At 39.4% G+C, this 20,638-nt stretch overlaps 2 protein-coding genes across 2 annotated transcripts; both read right to left on the minus strand.

The window, feature by feature from the left end:
* Positions 1–354: 354 nt before the first annotated feature.
* Positions 355–1,164, minus strand: LOC149039912 (uncharacterized). Its single transcript, XM_089183205.1, has one exon. The coding sequence runs from the start codon at positions 1,162–1,164 to the stop codon at positions 355–357; it is 810 nt and encodes a 269-aa protein (XP_089039331.1).
* Positions 1,165–1,745: 581 nt separating this feature from the next.
* LOC149039913 (uncharacterized) lies at positions 1,746–7,842 on the minus strand. The gene is made up of 3 exons (XM_089183206.1): positions 7,685–7,842; positions 2,764–7,039; positions 1,746–2,460 (listed from the first exon to the last, which is right to left on the minus strand). The coding sequence occupies exons 1-3, from the start codon at positions 7,840–7,842 to the stop codon at positions 2,449–2,451; spliced, it is 4,446 nt and encodes a 1,481-aa protein (XP_089039332.1). The 3' UTR covers positions 1,746–2,448.
* Between the last annotated feature and the right edge of the window lie 12,796 nt (positions 7,843–20,638).

Raw genomic sequence — 20,638 nt, forward strand, 5'->3', positions numbered from 1 at the left:
GGAGAATAATAACGGCTGTAGATTTGTTGATTGAATAAGTTATTGTTGGTATTTAAACTGTCATCAAGATTTGAGTTTAGTCTGAAAAGATCAAGATCATGCAAACCATTTAGGTTTTCGAGTTGTCTCTTAGTCGGTAGCTGATTTTGGATCAGAGAGTTGTTAAATTGCCCGTGGTAGAGAGTTAAGTTGCCAGTGAAGTTATAATATGGAAGTTCTTTAAGAAAGAGTTTTCTATTTCGGTCCTCTTCTTTGTATCTTCTGGTTCGCTTTTGCATCTAAAGCGCGTTTGAAATCATATCATAGGTGAGATATTAAAAACAAACAATAATATTGTCATTGCGTTACTTATCTCTATCCTTGGGTAAATGCGTTTAGGTCCTCCATATTTGCAAATTTGCGGATCGGTGAATTCTCTGATTTCCTGAGAAATACGGAACCATTTTTCGCCCAGCAGAATTTGAAGCTGTTGGCTTCTTTGAACTTCTTTGCCTCATACAGAAGGGTTTGTAGACGAGGTGTCAGATGATCGTAAATATTGAGGTGACTCACATCAATCTCTGAAGAAAATCCTAGTTGCTGTGCTGTTATGTTCCTTATTGTCTTCCTAGACGCCATGATTTTTTCCTTTACCATCCTTCTAACAAATTTACAAACTACTGCGTCTGGTCGATTCGAGGGATTCCTTGATGGAACTCGGTGGGCAATGTCAATGTCATTTATCGAAACATCTTTCACTCCCATCTGATGAAATAGTTGAAGACACAGGTTAGCTGTCTGCTCGGTCGTCTCTTTCGCTGCCAGCAACGGTAGACCGATAACTTTGATGTTAAATTGGTAGCTGTACATTTCGAAGCCATCAATTGACTGCGAGATTCTATCGCAAGCATCTGAAATTACATTTAGCCTTGAGCTTAAACGCTTCAGTTCTTTCGATGCGTACTTTTTAAACGCTTCAAAATCATCGCATTGAGCTGAAACAAACTCAACTGATCGTTTTTTGCCCACAGTGTCGCCGCCATGTTCGATGCCAGCATCATGATTGATTTCTTCACGTCGATGTCCAATTTCCTCAGTCAATTTATCCAGTTGCTTCTTGAGATCTTCAATTTCATTCCTTAACTGCTGATTTTCTTTTTTTAGTTGGTTTTCTTTACCAGTCATAATTAGGGAAACTTAATAAGAATTCCTCATGCACGGATACTCATAGTTCAGGTATATTAACGTTCGGAATAATTAGTGTGATGTTAAACGCCCTTAGAAATAGCTAAAGAAGGAGACGAGAAGGACACCATATCAAGAAAACGTGACATGATCGAGCCTTTTTTTCGTGCATGCAATTACTTTTTCATGCCTCAAGAATGAAATTAATGTCATTTGCATCAAATGTAGGGATGAAAAACTCGTTTGGCTCCTATAATACGATCATTTGACGCTATATCTAGTGATACATGTATTAGGATTACTATTTGACACTGGAATGCTGATCACCAGAACTTCATCGCCAGAATTTATTTGATTGTAGGACGAGAATCAAGTCACATGGTTGGAGGAGAAACGATCAGAGAAATGCACGCCTGAACAATGAACAACAGCGCTTTCTGTTTTACTCTGTAACCTGGTTAAAACAGACGCTCACGATATTTTCTAAGATTTCTCTCAAGCTTTCTTTTATATTAGCGTCTTCGGAATTACTACATAATACCTTAGGAAAGTTTCCCAAAAAAGAGGAGTGTATAAAAGTATGGTAAAAACAAGAATATTTTTATTCTCAAACCAACTTTTTGACAATAACCTGACTTGAAAACGATTAAATCACCATGAAAAAATTAAAACGTATCAAACATTACGATGCTTAAGTGACTTATTGAACCAGTTTCAAAATATTGCTGCCGTAACTTTTCCACTTTTTAGTAATACCATTCTTGACTTTGATAGCTTTTTCCATGGTCCTATTTAGAAATCCATGTATTTTTCAGTCTTTTAAGCACTAAAATGTGGTACTGGAAATGACCATAAGGAAAGGTTTTCTTTTAAGACTTTTTTTCAAAAATTTAGGATTCTGTGAACGAAACCTATAACAAAAAAATCAAAGGCTTTGAGAGAAAACCCTTCAAGACAACTGGCTCGTTTTTTATGCTTAAACTACTGTTTCAACTTTCCTGATTTCACTTTACTCAAGAGCCCTTCGTCAATAATGTTTCGTGCTACTTATATGGGCCGGATAAGATCATTTTTGCGCAGAATAAAATCTCTCTCGAATACGTAACCAATACCTCCTTCTGAGAAGATCGGAAAAGAAAACGCAAAAAAAAATTATAATTAATATGCTTAATTGAAGATTGCCCATTCTTTAATTACACAATAAAATAACGGATAGAGTATTTTCTTCACTCGTTCTATTCATCAATTTAAAAGTCTCTAAGGTCTGTTTCCTTCGAGATATTCTCATCCTCTTTCCTACAACAAACGTAAAGAAGAAAAACAATTATAAATAAACAGTTATACCAGGCGCAATATGTAGGCAAATATGCATTTGTATCTGATTGGCAGAAAGGCGCTTTCGAGATTCTATATTTTACATCTTATTGGGAGAATCAATTGTTACTATTTGAAAGAAACCAAAAAGAATGGTATAAAAGTAGCTTTGGCATTCATGGTGACAAAGGATTCCCGCCGACAGTCAGCGACCAGTAAGTCAAAGCCACCTTCACATCTAATTTAACTTTCATTTATGAAATACCTGTTCTGACCGAGTCTTACCTCTGCTTCAGGGTCAAACTCGAGCCTCACATCATCTCCAATCAGCGTAAACGAAGCCCACTCAGACATTTTTCTCGAGCCGTTTTTTCTCATCCACTTCATGGCTTGATGAAGGGATTCACTGGCACTTTCTCCTTCAACAAGGTGTTTGTAGAACTGATTCATCAGCTGCTCCGTTGCTAAGTCTGGAATGGCCCACAGCGCAGCTAACACCGAGCGAGCACCAGATCCTAAGAACGCACGGGCAATTCCTATCACTCCCTCGGCTGTTATCTCACCTCTTCCACTATGACAGCAGCTAAGTACCACCAGTTTAGCTCTAACTTTCACTCGTAAGACATCAGCCATCGTCAACATGTAAGCTTCGCGTGGTGGGATAGCATTTTGACTGTTGGGAATAGGAATGGGGGAGAGGGCAATTTCTCCTCTTTGGGCGTTGCCATGGGCAGAAAAATGTATCAGGCTCACTGAACCTATCCGCTCAAGCACTGCCTGCTTCGTTGCTTTCTCTTCTAGCAGAGGCGGAACACGCATCAGTTGTCCAACCATCTCCGCTTCCGTTCTTGCACATGGCAATGACGGCAGCCAATTAACCTTGGGATTGCCTATTATCAAGGCACCAGTGTTGCTGTGATAGCCCTCTGGACTATCTTGAATAATCTTGAGTGTTGTCAAGGAAGGAATGACACGGATCTTATGAGTCTCCGAGAGGAATTCGGCTCCCTCCTTTTCACTCAGTGCAGCGAATGGAACTTTGTACAAACTACGGTCAGGAACGATGATGACTTCAGGCTCCTCCAGCAAATCATAAACGGGAGCGATAAAAATTTTGTAACACAAAGATAGACTTGAAATGACTTCCTTGTCCTCGTCCTCCTCGACGAGTCGTAATCTTGCTGAGCTCTTTTGTGCGGGGGAGAGAGGTTGCACGTTAATCGTATTTAAAGACCGATCTTCACAATCTTTAGTAGGCAAAATACCAAGACCCCGGAAATCATCATCCAAAAATTGACTCAAAGACAAATCTTTGGGCAACCCAGCCTGAACTAGATTCTCTTCTACTGGTATTCTTCTATGGTGAAGGACTCCACTTGTTTTCAAGATCCACAAATGCAGAAGATTCTGAAAATAAGAAATGTACAGACAAGTACAGTTATTTTTCTTTCTTAAAATGTTCTCAATGCCAAACCAAGATTGTGGATTAGCAAAGATATGCGTTTCAAGCGAGTACTTCTCTACCATTAAGTCTGATAGGCCTCTAGCTCGACCCAACTCCTCGACATAGAGAGCATCCCGAGCATTTCCGGTGTCACAGAGCAAAGTACAAAGCAGCTTGTAGGGAAATATTCCTGAGTGCTCCAGCAATGATGTTTTGAACTCATCATTGGCGCCCAAAAAATATCTCAGCTCCTCATACTTTTGAATGCACAGATGAAGACACGACAGAGAATCTTTGATTTTATTTTGTAATAAATACAAAATGGCGTACTGTTTAAGGACTTCGAACTCTTCTCTTCCATCTCCAATATCTCTGGATATGAATAAAGCTTTCTTCAAGCATACTTCCGAAGCTTCATAATCACCAACAGTTCTTGACGCAATTCCAAGGTTTCTAAAAGTTACTACTTCAACTTCCTTATCACCAATTTCAGTTGCGATGACAAGCGCTTTTTGGTGATACTCTTTAGCCTTGTCGTATTGGCCAAGCGAATGAAACACACTACCTAGGCTTCCATAACATGATGCTTCCCCTTTTCTGTCACCAATTTCAGTTGTAATGACAAGCCCTTTTTGGAGATACTTTTTAGCTTTGTCGTATTGGCCAAACGAATGAAACACATTACCTAGGTTTGCATAACATGATACTTCCCCTTTCTTGTCGCCAATTTCAGTTTTGATGACAAGTGCTTTTTGGTGATACTTTTTAGCCTTGTCGTATTGGCCAAGCGAATGAAACACACTACCTAGGCCTCCATAACATGTTGCTTCCCCTTGTCTGTCGCCAATTTCAGTTGTGATGACAAGCGCTTTTTGGAGATACTCTTTAGCCTTGTCGTATTGGCCAAGCGACTCAAACACAGTACCTAGGCTTCCATAACATAATGCTTCCCCTTGTCTGTCGCCAATTTCAGTTGTGATGACAAGCGCTTTTTGGTGATACTCTTTAGCCTTGTCGTATTGGCCAAGCGAATGAAACACATTACCTAGGCTTCCATAACATAATGCTTCCCCTTTTCTGTCACCAATTTCAGTTGTGATGACAAGCGCTTTTTGGAGATACTCTTTAGCCTTGTCGTATTGGCCAAGCGAATAAACCACATTACCTAGGTTTCCATAACATGATGCTTCCCCTTTTCTGCCACCAATTTCAGTTGTGATGACAAGCGCTTTTTGGTGATACTCTTTAGCCTTGTCGTATTGGCCAATCGACTGAAACACAGTACCTAGGTCTCCATAACATGATGCTTCCCCTTGTCTGTCGCCAATTTCAGTTGCGATGACAAGCGCTTTTTGGTGATACTCTTTAGCCTTGTCGTATTGGCCAAGCGACTGAAACACAGTACCTAGGTCTCCATAACATGATGCTTCCCCTTGTCTGTCGCCAATTTCAGTTGTGATGACAGGCGCTTTTTGGTGATACTCTTTAGCCTTATCGTATTGGCCAAGCGACTTAAACACAGTACCTAAGCTTCCATAACATGATGCTTCCCCTTGTCTGTCGCCAATTTCAGTTCTGATAACAAGCGCTTTTTGGTGATAATCTTTAGCCTCGTCGTATTGGTAAAGCGAATGAAACACACTACCTAGGTTTCCGTAGTCAGTTGCCTCCCCTGCTCTGTCACCAATTTCAGTTCTGATGACAAGTGCTTTTTGGTGATACTCTTTAGCCTTGTCGTATTGGCCAAGCGACTGAAACACACTACCTAGGTTTCCATAACATAATGCTTCCCCTTTTTTGTCGCCAAATTGAGTTGTGATGACAAGCGCTTTTTGGTGATACTCTTTAGCCATGTCGTATTGGCCAAGCGAATAAAACACAATACCTAGGTTTGCACAGCATGATGCCTCCCCTTCTCTGTTACCAATTTCAGTTGTGATGACAAGGGCTTTTTGGTGATACTCTTTAGCCTTGTCATATTGGCTACGCGACTTAAACACAGTACCTAGGCGTCCATAACATGATGCTTCCCCTTGTCTGTCGCCAATTTCAGTTGTGATGACAAGCGCTTTTTGGTGATACTCTTTAGCCTTGTCGTATTGGCCAAGCGACTCAAACACAGTACCTAAGCTTCCATAACATGATGCTTCCCTTTGTCTGTCGCCAATTTCAGTTGTGATGACAAGCGCTTTTTGGTGATAATCTTTAGCCTCGTCGTATTGGTAAAGCGAATGAAACACATTACCTAGGTTTCCGTAGTCAGTTGCCTCCCCTGCTCTGTCACCAATTTCAGTTCTGATGACAAGTGCTTTTTGGTGATACTCTTTAGCCTTGTCGTATTGGCCAAGCGACTTAAACATACTACCTAGGTTTCCATAACATGATGCTTCCCCTTTTCTGTCGCCAATTTCAGTTGTGATGACAAGCGCTTTTTGGTGATACTCTTTAGCCTTGTCATATTGGCCAAGCGAATGAAACACTTTACCTAGCTTTCCATAACATGATGCTTCCCTTTTCTTGTCGCCAATTTCAGTTGTGATGAGAAGCGCTTTTTGGAGATATTCTTTAGCCTTGTCGTATTGGCCAAGCGAATAAAAAATAGTACCTAGGTTTGCATAACATGATGCTTCCCCTTTCTTGTCGCCAATTTCAGTTCTGATGACAAGCGCTTTTTGGTGATACTCTTTAGCCTTGTCGTATTGGCCAAGCGACTGAAACATACTACCTAGGTTTCCATAACATGATGCTTCCCCTTCTCTGTCGCCAATTTCAGTTCTGATGACAAGCGCTTTTTGGTGATACTCTTTAGCCTTGTCGTATTGGCCAAGCGAATGAAACACACTACCTAGGTTTCCATAACATGATGCTTCCCCTTGTCTGTCGCCAATTTCAGTTGTGATGACAAGCGCTTTTTGGTGATACTCTTTAGCCTTGTTGTATTGGCCAAGCGAATAAAACACAATACCTAGGTTTCCATAACATGATGCTTCCCCTTGTCTGTCGCCAATTTCAGTTGTGATGACAAGCGTTTTTTGGTGATACTCTTTAGCCTTGTCGTATTGGCCAAGCGACTCAAACACAATACCTAGGACTCCATAACATGATGCTTCCACTTGTCTGTCGCCAATTTCAGTTGTGATGACAAGCGCTTTTTGGAGATACTCTTTAGCCTTGTCGTATTGGCCAAGCGAATAAAAAATAGTAGCTAGGTTTGCATAACATGATGCTTCCCCTTTCTTGTCGCCAATTTCAGTTTTGATGACAAGTGCTTTTTGGTGATACTCTTTAGCCTTGTCGTATTGGCCAAGCGAATGAAACACACTACCTAGGTTTCCATAACATGATGCTTCCCCTTGTCTGTCGCCAATTTCAGTTGTGATGACAAGCGCTTTTTGGTGATACTCTTTAGCCTTGTTGTATTGGCCAAGCGAATAAAACACAATACCTAGGTTTCCATAACATGATGCTTCCCCTTGTCTGTCGCCAATTTCAGCTGTGATGACAAGTGCTTTTTGGTGATACTCTTTAGCCTTGTCGTATTGGCCAAGCGACTCAAACACAATACCTAGGACTCCATAACATGATGCTTCCACTTGTCTGTCGCCAATTTCAGTTGTGATGACAAGCGCTTTTTGGAGATACTCTTTAGCCTTGTCGTATTGGCCAAGCGAATAAAACACAGCACCTAGGTTTCCGTAGTCAGTTGCCTCCCCTTTTCTGTCACCAATTTTAGTTCTGATGACAAGTGCTTTTTGGAGATACTCTTTAGCCTTGTCGCATTCCCCGAGCGACTGTAGCAAGAGTCCAAGGTTTCTGTTACAGGATGCTTCTCCGCTTCTGTCGCCAATTTCTGTTGTTATGGCAAGGGCCCTCCCAAAATATTCCTTCGCTTTTAGGTTTTCACCAAGTTTATAAAGCATAATTCCAGACACGCTGTATAAGTTATACAGTTTTCTCCCGTATCTTTCGGCACCTATGTCGTCAGAGATATGACGATAAGCGCTGAAAAGAACGGTATAGATGTCGCTGTAAAATTGTAGCAGTTCTGAATCAAATTGGTCTTTGCTGTTTTGATCGGTGCTATTTAGCAAAATCAAACATTCACTGCATATCTCAATGGCTTTCCGAATGCGATCTGAGTTGAGCAGGAGCAGGGCAACAAATAAGGCGATGCTCATGAAAGGTGTCATGGTTTCTGCTGTTAGGTTTCAATTGCCATCCTCTCCTGTAATCAGGGAAACATTATTTTTAGCAACACAATACTAAATGAGTCGATAATCTGGATTAATAACGAGTCACTACAAGCAGGAACATACATGTTAAGTTACAAAAACGGGCTGGGTCGATTACACCCGGAAACTATTTGTAACAAGCTGAAAGTGTTAGAATTCACAATATCCCCTTAAAACAGAAAAATAAGTGAAGATAAATAAGTTTGTCATCTTTCATTTTACTCAAGCTGTGATTTTTGCAGAACATTACATGACTTTAAAGTTTCAGGACAAAGATAAACAAAACTGACAGCATTTATCTTAACTTTTGCACTGGGAATTTTTCTTATGCATAGTTTTTATAAACAACATTAATCAACGAGGTAAGTTTTTAAAGAAACTTTGGTGGGGTATTACAAAACTTTTTGGCTTTATCAACTGAGTTGACAATGTAAATTGGCCATCGTAATGAGTTTCTGAAGCTGACGTTTCGAGCGTTAGCCCTTCATTAGAGCATTTGGTAATCTTGAGGAATCAATGCTGCTGTATTGCCAGTATTCCGCAAAGAAACCAGTAAAGAGTGGTCTGCAGTATGAATGTAATGCTTAGTTTTCTATCTGCATTTTTACCGGCCGTCAGAACGTATTTACAATAAAGCGTCTTGGGATCAAGCTACATGCATTCAAGTTTTAAGCGTTTCAATTGTTAAGCTAACGAGAGAGATAACCTTTTACAACAACTCTCATGGAATATTTGAAAATATTGTCAGGCCTCAGAGGTTTGACGAACTCCGGCTTTGTTGCGAATTCATTTCATTCGGTGGCGATTTTTGCACAACATAACATGACTTAGTAGTCACAGGACATGACACGACTAAAAAAACAAAAAAGAAAGATTATGGACAAGATTATAGGAAATCAGTCAAGTAACGTTCTGTTCCTCACAGAAAATACATTACCTTTCTTCGTAAACTTTCAGCGTCATACGCAAACTAATCTTCTCACGCTAGACTTTGACGATTTAACAAGAAGAGGTTAAGTTAATTATTAATGCAAATTACGACCAGTGGAAAACCACGAAATCATATCCTATCACATCAGCAGCGGAGTAAGAAGATTTCCTTTTTTAAAAAAATTAATAGTGTAATTGTTAAAACCATCATTTTCTGCAGTTTTTATCCAAAAAGTTTGTTATCAGACAGGTCAGTGAGTCGATCAAACTATCAAACAGTTAAACAATTTACGCCTCCTTTGTCAGTCTTTTAATGCAAATGTTTTGCTTTTCTTTCATAACCTGGATGTTCTTCTTTTATCGGAAATTGTCATTTTTATGATTGATTGGTAATAAGACTTTGTGTCGTCCAGTTCAGTCTGTAATCATACTCGAGATAAACAAATCGGACTCCCGCTGCGCAGTCGTCCGACTTTGACATCAATGGTATGATTACAGACTCTTCTCAGTTCTATTACCGGTACGTATACGTGACCCTCCACGGGGTGTCAGGGAATTAGGTGAACGCACGTACACGGCACGTTTTAACACGCTCGCACGCTAACGGCATGACACACTTATCGCGCAGATATGCGCATAAAAACAATTGATTTTGAAAAGCATGTTGTAGCCATTGTTCATATCTGGCTAACACAGTAGAGCTTCCTTTCTATGGCACGCTTTTTTTTTTGCTTTTTTTTTTTTTAACACGCTAAGTTCCTTTGTGTCTTATCACACTAGCTTATCTTGTAAAACCCGGCTTACTTTGTTACTTGTGTTTGTCAGCTTCTTAATAAATTATTGTGAGAATGGTGTTTGTAAAGTATATTACTCACCGAATATATGCGAATATGAAGAAGATCTTCTGTCCTATCCGAAAGTTGTAATAAAAAAGGAAACATTCACGGCAAATCACGGCTCTTTCCCTCAAGATTTTCACAAGGAATTCAGTGAGCACGAAGTGTTTCACAAGGTTTAGAGGAGCTCAGTTTGGACACATGAATTACTTTGTTAAAGCTCAACTCTAATCTTTTAAAATATAAATCCTTATCGCTTCACGAAGTTAATAAGCCCAGTACTGAATCTTTGTGAATACTTTAGCAACATATTCCCGGCTCCATGTCCTCTACGCGGTCACTGTTCGTCACTCTATGCAAACCGGCATTTTTAAAATAAATAACTGACCGCAAGTTAGCCGGCGCAAAACGAAGCTTTCCGAGCGAAACCGCGTATTATTTACTGTACACTGATCTTGGCATCCTACGAGCTAAGAGGTGTGTTATAAAATTGGCACGGTCACCGTGTTATATCGTGCAAAGTTGCGAGCAAGATCTTAACACGTTTCATTGTTTCTACCGTGCGAAGCAAGACAATGGCTGCGAAGTTAATGAGACAAGTAACTTACACGCAGCTAACGTGTTAAAGGCACGTTCTTTTGTTTTAGCGTGCTAGTGTACCGCGAGCGTGCGTTCACCTTCTTCCCTAAAATCCCGTGATGGGTCACATACATATATGATCATAGTGAATTCAAGTAAGTTACTTAGTTGTTATAGCTGATGAAAAACCGGGTAAGATAAACCAGTCGCGGTCAGATAAAGTTTAAGAAATACTGTAATTGGTCCTGTTGGGGGCCAAAAAGATAGCCCAAATTGTTCAGCAAATTTCACACGTACCATAGAGGGTCTTTTTGTTCGATTCAAGACAACTTTCCTAACTTGGAAGATGAAAGTGTGTGTGTTAGTCTAATGATTAAAGGTGGAAGATTTAATGAGCGATCAGATGATAATGTTATAGACCAAGGTCCTTTAAAAGAATCCGCTGATAACTTGACTTATGAGAAAGACTTCAAAACTGAAAAAAAAATCATCGGAGTAGTTGTGTGGCGAAAATTTCAAGCCCGCGGGGAAAGTCAAGAAGCACAGCACCTTATGGATTCTTGTGGGATAAGCTGTTAAGAAATTTCATTTCAGAAGCCATAATGCCATGACATTTTTTCCATTAATTTTTTTAGAAGGATGTTTAAGAAACTTTCCTATTCACAGAGGTGTGAGCATTACCGCTGCGCAAATAAAACGTAAAGACTACGGATTGAGATCCTGACAAGAAGTAAAAGCGTAAAACTTGCACGTTTATTATCATTGTTACACAGGGTGATCTTTGCTTACACCAGCGTTCCTTGATAGATAAAGTAACAAATACCTTCAAACCAACTGACCTGAGTGTAACTGATGATGACTTTGAAACCATTTGAGTCAATTTTATCTCAGTTATCGAGAGAAAATAGGAATATCATCCTTACGGCAGACTTTAATATTAACCTATTAAACTGCGAAAGTCATCCGGAATCCAATGATTTCTCGCTGATGCTGAACTCTTATTTTCTTCTTCCCTATATTTTACAACCAACCCGTATCACTGAAAGATCTGCAACCCTAATCGATAATATATTTTCAAATACTTATGCTGCAAATACTACCAGTGGTAACTTAGTCCTAAGAATCCCAGATCATCTTCCCCAACTTTTGATTGTAGATAATGCTAAGGTAAATCATAAAACTCTACACTATTATAAAAATGATTATTCCAAGTTTGATGAAGAAAAATGAATCAATGATTTCGCACTTCTTGACTGGGCTAACATTTTTAATAATAATTTATATGCTAACACTAAATTTGATGTTTTTTTTATGATCAACGACGACTACATAGAAAGAAGACATGCAGAAAGAGTTCTTGAAGAAGAGTTGAACACAAGGGGTAAACCAGTGTGGTACCTCCCTCACTACCCAGTAAAGCATCCCTTAAAGCCCGGCAAAGGTGAGGCTGGTTCATGATTGTGCAGAAAAGTTTGGATAAATATCACTAGTAGTTGGTGACATAGAATTCATGGTGGACCCAAAAGATTGTGACACCTTTTAAATCTTAAAAGATTTGTATGGTGGCCGAATAGGGACCTGGCAAAGGAAATGCAAGATTATCGAATGGTGAAACATCTATTCGGTGCTACATCTTCACCAAGTGTTGCTAACTTCTATCCTAGGAAGGCGCCTCAGTTGAATCAGGAGGGGGTCAGAAAAGTCAATCTTGGACCAAAATCGAGACGAGGCAATTGCCTCCTCTTTCCTCATGCTAGCTACGACCCTGTGAAGCGCAGCATGTATGAAGATGACAAAAATGTATGTAGGTGCCACAAAGAAGGCAGTCATTTTAGCAATTCAACTGCGCAGGTTGTTAGAGAAAGGCGGTTTTCGCTTGAGGAAGTGGTATAGTAATGATAGAGAAGTGCTGGCTGCGATCCTGGAGTCTGAAAGAGCCAAATCTCTGGTTAATGTATAGCTTAAACGACTTCCTACAGATAGTGCTCTTGGCCTCAAGTGGAATACAGAGAAAGACAAGTTTGCATGGGAGGTATTGGAGAAGATATTGCAGCTAGCGAACCAGAGACCAATTACACGAAGAGGGATTGTGTCAGCTGTTTATCCCATCTTCAATCCTTTTGGATTCATCGCGCCATATGTCATGAAGGCTACGTTGCTGTTGCTAACACTCAGTAGGAATAGTTTGAGCAGGGATGACCCATTAGAGGAAGATGACAAAAAGCAATGAAAGTGCTGGCTAGATAATCTACCAAAGCAGCAAGAAATGCAAGTAGTCCACTGTTTCAAGCTCAAGGGATTTAGTGAAGTTAAAGAAGTACAACTACGCCTCTTCTCAGACACTTCTCGTCAATGATATCCAGCCGTCATTTACCTCCATTTGAAAGATGTCACCAACCAAGTTCACTGTGCATTTGTCATGGGAAAAGCAAGATGAGGTCTCATAAATGAAATTTCAATTCCAAGATTGGAACTGACAGCCAGTGTTATCTCCGTGAGGCTCTCCAGAATTGTTCGAGAAGAATTGGACATGACAGTAGATCAAGTTTACTACTTGACTGACTCAGCTTCCGTGTTGAAGTACATCAACTTTGTCAACTCGTAGGTAAGCGAACCGTAGAAACTGGCAGGGACTATGATGTGCAAATGTTAACTCACTCACTGAGTCACTCTGTGTAGACACTGCCGTAAATGAGTTTCTTTGATCTAGTTTTTTGGTTCGTTCATCTCGTCACGCGATATAAAAGAAATCGTATGATTACAGACTCCATTCAGTCCTATTACCAGTACATTTGACTCGCTCACTGACTCACTCTAGTTTGAGACTGTTGGATATAAGTAACTTTGATCTCGTTTTTTTATGATCGAAACAGAACTTACGGTTTTACTGATCACGTGAGGAAACTCGAAAACCTTTTTGTTCCGGCCTTCAAAACGTATATGTGATGAAACTTCCTAGGATCGAGCATCCTTATTTCTTGTTCATGGTAACAACAAAATGAATGAATTACAGCCGGGACTTTTCCCAACCTTCAGAACTTCCGCTATCACAGTGTTTTGGGCATCCAGATCACGTGTGTTTAAGAATATTCCTTTCCCCCATCTGGGCTAATCGAAATGAAAAGGAAAACTTTTAATTACAGAATTTATACGTGCTTGTATGCCCGTCTATTACGTCCTATTTAAGTTGAAATGTTCAACAGCTAGTGGTCATATGATAAAATGCTTATTGACCGTATTTAGTGGGCCGGACGGTAAAATATTTGGCTCTAGGTCATGAAGCAAGGACCTTACTGCGCTCGGTACGTAGGTCATGACCCCGAGCCAAATACTTTTCTGGCCGGCCCTACCACTCAATCAATAAGTACACAGTATTTCGATTTTGGTAGGTCACACATTTATTACTCATGATTTAATTAAACACAGAAAATGAAAAGCGTCATTTCTTGAATAGGGAACGACAGGCTTTAGTGTTTACCCCTTTGAAATGTTTGATTTTCATCACATGATCTATCACAGTACAACTTGAGTAAGTTTCTTTCCCGAAACGTTAAGCTATCTTTGCGTGATAATGGACTCATTGTCTTCGTGAACTTTTCATTTTCAAGCTGGTGTGATTTGCACGAGCGAAGTCAAAATTGCTAAGAATACCGAGTGACTGTATTTCGGTCTGGCACGTTATACATTTCTAACTAATGGTGGATTTTAGCATCCAAAGATGAAACATCTTACTCTGTTTCACCGAAACGTCAGGCTTCAGGGTCCATCCCTTTTAGACCAGTTGGATTTGCATCGCGAGATCGAGAGTACAACTAAAGCTTCTGTCTTTAAACAGTAAGCTATCTGTGCGAGAAAATTGACCCATTGTAATCATTAACTTGTCATTAACTCGGACGGAGTGGATCGGGTAATTTGCTCGAAAATAACCACATCACTGGTCTTACATTTGAAAGCGCTGATCCAGTGACTGAAATATGGCAACAAGTAAATGACATCAGAGAGAGCAGCTTGACTTTCAGTAATAATCAATAGTTGATATTTCTTTTGGGATATGGAGGGGAGAGAGGTGGGGGTAATGGAAGGGGAGGGGAGAGAGGTGGGGGTAATGGAAGGGGAGGGGAGAGAGGTGGGGGCAATGGACTGGACTACAGTTACGTTGTAAGATCCACGCATCTGCAAGGCACTCCTCTGAAAACTCCCAACGACAATTCGCGCTGTTTAATATTTTTTTCCCTCTTTTCCCCAGACAATTGCATGAAACGTGCAACTAGAGGCCACTAACACCGAGCGATTATCTCAAGAATAAAAATTATATTTGGCTGAGGTTCTTCCTTGTCTTCAAAAAATAATAAACAATTGCAAGCTTGACAAGCTTGCTTCCCGGCTAATTTAGTATTGGTGTCAACCTTACCCGATTTCTCAAAATTCGGGGAAATCTCATTTTCGAGGGTCACACGGTCAAAACCAAACACGTCGTATTTGAGAATTTGTCGTGAAAGGAGGGGTGGGGGGGGGGGGGGATTAGCTGCGTCAAATTTGAATTTGTATGTATTATTATCGTGAATTGTGGGATAGGGGGTAAAATCTCCCAATGAACGCCTTAGATGCCCCCTCTAAGTATCAAGAGGGAGTGTTGGCATGGCTTTTACGTCTAACGGTTAACTCTTTCCATTGTTGTCACCAGAAATTTCTTTTACCCCTAACGGCTAATTTGTGGGCCGTTTTACGGCTCACGATTAACCTTATTAAGACCCTCTATCAAACACTGTTACTGCCAATTTGTGATTAGGAAAAATGAAAATTGTGATCAAAATTATTTAACAAAATTAATGAGAATCGGGAACTGATCAATTATCAAATAGGATTGAGAAAAAGATCAAAATGGTATGCTTTTTTTTCCTAAAGTGATTCGTTATGTACGAGACGTGAACTAATGATTCTCTTTTAACAAAATCTTGCAGAAGATGGTGAGCGTTCAACTCCCCGGTTTCCATGCGACTGTCAAAATTCGAATACTCAGAGAGAATTAATGGAGGGAGATATGGAGAGCGAATTAGCATTTACTCTGAAGATTGAAGTGTTCCAACTCACACGAATGAATTTCGGTTTTGTACGTCACACCTTTATAACCAATAATGGAACTGAAAATGTAAAAATAAATTATTTCATTCTTTTTTAATAGGAAACGTCAGGCTTCTGTGTTCATCCGTTTCGAAATTGTAATTTCATCACAAGGTCCACACCAGTAGAACTAAAGCTTCTTTAAACGGTAAGCTTTCTGTGCAACATAATCAACTTTTCATGAACTGATATGGAAAACCGATCGGCAGTTTACTCCACAGAGAGTCTATTTCGGTTTTTATAATTTCAAATCGACCATATTTCGTTCCCTATACTATTCTTTATAACATGTTCAACTCTCGTAACCAAACACCGAGTCACACAACGCGTGACGCTTTCATGAATTAACCGTTTGCTTTTTTTCGAAATGTGAGCTTTGGCCGTCTCTGCTGTCATCAGTAAAGGACATTCTGCATGATAGATGTGTTTTAATATAGGATTGACTTTAGTTTTTGATCACGTAATTGTGGAGACTATCAGTTTTTCAAATTTAACAATGTCAGGAGCCCATCTCCTGACAACGTTTAACAATCTTAGCTATTGAGGTTGAAATGTATTATATAAAACCTTAACCGTTTGAAGAAAGCCATTTAACGGTGGAGATATGAAGCATCCGATCAACGGAAAAGTACGCTTATACTATGTATGCAATAGCATTGAATTTAAGAAAGTTTCAGTCGCCCTGAGAAAATTAAAACATCTCTCTTCGTGGGCGCGCAGCGTCATGACTTATCTTCTTATGCAAGACTCTGGCGCTTAAACAGACATAAATAAGATCTGAGCTTGTATGCCCGTCTATTGCGTCCCATTTAGGTCCAAATTTTTAGATTTAGTGGTCATATGATAAACTGCTTATTGACTTAGTTTGGTTGAGCCGGACGGGAAAATATTTGGCTCTCGGTCATGAACCAAGGACCTCGCTGCGCTCCTACCACTCGATTAGTAAGTACACAGTATTTGGGTTTTACGTCACACTTTTATCACTAATGATGTAATTGAACATGAAAAATGAAAAGTGCAATTTATTTTTAATGACGAACGTCAAGCTTAAGTGTTAACTATTTGAAAAGTTTGGTTTACATCACAAGATTGATCACAGTACAACCTAAATTTCTTTCTTTAAACGGTAACCTATCTTTGTGTGATAATCGACTCCTTATCTTCCTAAAATTTTCATTTTCTTGCGGGTGTGATACATGAACCACTCGTTTGCTTTTTCTCGTGATGTGAGCTCGGGCCGCCTCTGCTGACATCATTAAAGGACATTCTGCATTATAAATATGTCTTAATATAGGATTGATTTTAGTTTTTGGTCACGCGATTGTGGAAACCATCAGTTTCTTAAATTAAACAATGCTGAACAATCTTAGCTAATGAGGTTGAAATATATTGTAGAAAACCTTAACGGTTTGAAGAAAGCCATTTGACAGTGGATATATGAAGCATCCGATCAACGGAAAAGTAGGCTTATACTATGTATGCAATAACAGTGAATTTAAGAAAGTTTCAGTTTCTCTGGGAAAATTAAAACAGCTCTCTTCGTGAGCGCGCAGCGTCATAACTTATCTTCTTATGGGAGACTCGGGCGCTTACGGCCTTTAGAAAAATATGTAACGTAGAACCCGCCGCTAGTATCCAAAAATTTTAATGAATGGTATCTCGACCAGGGAACGCTTGTGTACAAGTAGAAAACGGAAATTCAATTCGAATATGCCGAGATCTCTGAATCGATCGTTAAATCCTCCTAAAACAAAGTCAAGTTAAAGCTACATTTCAGGTCATAGCCATTGGAAAACCACATAATGGAGCACTGTGGATTTCCTCTGATATCAGCGTGAGACAGTCCATACAATAAATAGAGGTCTGAAGTTAATTTTATGATCATCAATTTCTCAATTGAACGATACTTAATAACCTTAATTAATGAGGATAAATAATACGGTATAAAGGCACACAGATTTGAAAAAGTCGCCGTAGAACCAATTCATTTCACTGTGGTGACGATTCAATCGCACCATCAACCGATTTAACGAAGAGCTAACGCTCGAATGTGACATATTGCAAACATAAAGATCAAGAAAGCAGTTACTGGGCTTTGCCATGAGAGCCTTATCTCTCTACAGTTACTAAATAACTAAAGCTGATAAAAACCGAGTGACTAGAAAAGATTTTCAATCGCACTTACCAAGTTGTTGACAATGTGGCTGATACTTTCAAAATGAAACGACAAAAATACTGAATTACTTTTCTAACCTTCCGAACTTCCGCTGTCACAGTGTTTTAGGTATCCAGATCACGTGTGTTTAGGTTATTCCTTTCTCCGTCTATCACGTCCTATTTAGGTTGAAATTTTCATCAATTAGTGGTCATGTGATAAAACGCTCATTGACCGAATTTGGTGGGGCCAGTGCGGAAAATATCTGGCTCGGAGTCATGAAGAAAAGACCTCGCTGCGTTCGGTCCGTAGCCGGCATGATCCCAAGCCAAGTATTTTTCCGTCCGGCCCTACCACTCGATCAACAAGTGCACAGTATTTCGGTTTTATACGTCACACTTTTATCACTCGTGATGCAATTGAACATGAAAAATGAAAATTGTTGTTCTTTTTTTAATAGGAATTGTCAGGCTTTAGTGTTTACCTCTTTGAAAGGTTTGATTTTCACCATTAGATCGATTACAGTACAACCTAATTTTCTTTTTTTTAACGATAAACTATCTTGGCGTGATAATCGACTCATTGTCTTCGTAAACTTTTCATTTTCTAACGGGTGTAATTTGCATGATTGAAGACATAACTACCAAAAAAACCAAATGACTGTATTTCGGTTTGGCACTTCACACTTTTATAACTAATGATGGTTATAAAATAATTGAGATAGATCGCACGCTCTTATAGGTCAAGTAGCTAGTTTAAATGAGAGTATGTAAACACAGCTTGATTGGACGTCATACTTTTAATGTTTGCCGGCGCCATTTGTAAACATTTCAAACTCAAAGTTTTCCCGATACTCGCAAAATAATTTCAAGTACAAATAATAAGTATCGGAATTGGAGAACAATTTGCCAAGTTTTGATCTGGGGCTAGGCTATCCCCCTTTCCCAGTGAGGAACAAAAAGGAGGAAAAAGAGGAACTAGCGTTTTGCCTACCTTGATGATCATGAGCTGTACGGCCTCTTCGAGGAAGTTCAAGTAAAGACGACAAATATGCAACAAAATGCGCAGTAAACATCGAAATCTAAGGAAACAAGGAAAAATTTGAGAAAAACATTTGGAAAAATCGTTTTACGCACCCTACTTTCAAAGAAACCATGGAAAACAATCTATCACTGAAAAGCTTATAAAGTATAGAAGAGTTTTAAAAGTTTCTTTTTTTTCCAGAAAGTTTAGTTTCAATGTTTTCTCCCACCTGTCACGCAATTCTGGCTCTAAGCGGGCAAATAAACCTATGTATGTAAATAAACCTATATATGCTATAGCTCTTTATACACAATGATTGACTAAGGAAGCTAATAAATGTGAACAACTTTCGAGATTTTTTGTTAAGGAATGGAAAATTTCACGTTGAGAGAGATGCGTGTAGGCGAAATGTTGATGGGAAAATCGTAGAGTTTCTTTCTTCTGTCGTTTATTACTTTGGAGATTTGCTAAAATCAGCAAATATGGCTTTTGTACGGCACAAAACATTCATTGGTCTATGATTTGTTTACTGCTCATAGCTAAAAATATTGACGCAGATGGGGATCTTTGCGTGATAACTGACCAATGAATTCGTTCCGCGCGACGTGGAGTTTTCAATAAAATCTCGCTCAATCAATGGGTGGGTAATGAACTTCCACATTCACTAAGCTTTGGAAGCATTTATCCCACAAAAGTTTCACACAAATTTTACCCGGTAAAGGTTTCACCAATAAAATTCACTCAACAGATTTACATTGTTCCGTTCTATTTTATCCCACGTCCCATTCCACCAGCTTTTGTCTACTCTTTGGTGAGGTTTCCGTTTATGGAAATTTGGTCTGAATTTGTTGCTGATCGTGACACAAAGCTCTGAAGTTATAAACTTTCCTCTAACACTCTATTTTTGGCCGGCAGCTAACGAACTTACCGATCTCAGTGACGCAGTTTTCATTTAAAGGACGAGTTCTATGGAATGTTTGTGTCTTTGAAGATGCAAGCTGCCTATTACATAATAAGACCCCATTTGCATGGTCTCGGGTACCACAGACAATCCTCCCCCCGAGTTACCCTGGGCGAGCTAACTCTTCACTTATTTCTTATAAAAAATTCAGCCAACCGTTTACATGAAGTTATAAACTCTTCTCAGGTACACGAGACAACTAGGGGGGTGAGGCGGGCAACTTTACCTCATGTAAACACCTTGTCTCGCCGACCGCAGACGAGACAACTCGAACAGAAAATGCGTGCACACGCCATGACCAGAATGTTTACAGATATTTTTTTCCTGCCGTCCGCCATTTTTTCGAATATGTAACCTGGCCGAATGAGGGTCAGCAGATGTTAAATTTCATGTAAACACTTTGTAAAGTTGTCTCAGGGGGAGGGTTGTCTCGGGTACCCGAGACCATATATATGGGGCTTAAGAGTCCGGAACGCCACAGATCTTCATTTACTCCAATTTTTGCAGAATGTTTTCGAGAGAGTGACGTTGACTTTAATTGCATCTCTTCTGGCCGTGAATTATTTGAGGACATAAAATTATTCATCTAATACTCATTTTTGTTTGTTTGTTTGCTTCTAAAACGCCTCAGCAAGCCGAATTCCTAACTCGTCTTATCTTTCTCTCTCGTATCGGTGAATCATTTTTTATGATAGAGTTTGTATCACATTTTAGAAAAGGAGATTAAATCACTTCCCTGAAAATTTCATTCTTGAAGTGAGATCTGAAACATTAACAGATTGAAGTTTTTACAGAAAGGTAAAAAACATTCCGTGTTAGTTTTGATATTACTCAATTCCTGTTGTGTAGCTCTACTAATGACAACTTTATTGAATTAAG

Source organism: Pocillopora damicornis, chromosome 9, assembly GCF_964200805.1.
Source record: "Pocillopora damicornis chromosome 9, jaPocDami1.2, whole genome shotgun sequence".
In the NCBI taxonomy this organism is placed as follows: domain Eukaryota; kingdom Metazoa; phylum Cnidaria; class Anthozoa; order Scleractinia; family Pocilloporidae; genus Pocillopora; species Pocillopora damicornis.

Coding starts and splice junctions, on each gene's coding strand:
- LOC149039913 (XM_089183206.1), bottom strand. CDS start 7,842: ATGCTTTATAAACTTGGTGAAAACCTAAAAGCGAAGGAATATTTTGGG. Junction 7,040..7,684: donor GAATGCGACAAGGCTAAAGA/GTATCTCCAAAA, acceptor AATTGGCGACAG/ACAAGTGGAAGCATCATGTT.
- LOC149039912 (XM_089183205.1), bottom strand. CDS start 1,164: ATGACTGGTAAAGAAAACCAACTAAAAAAAGAAAATCAGCAGTTAAGG.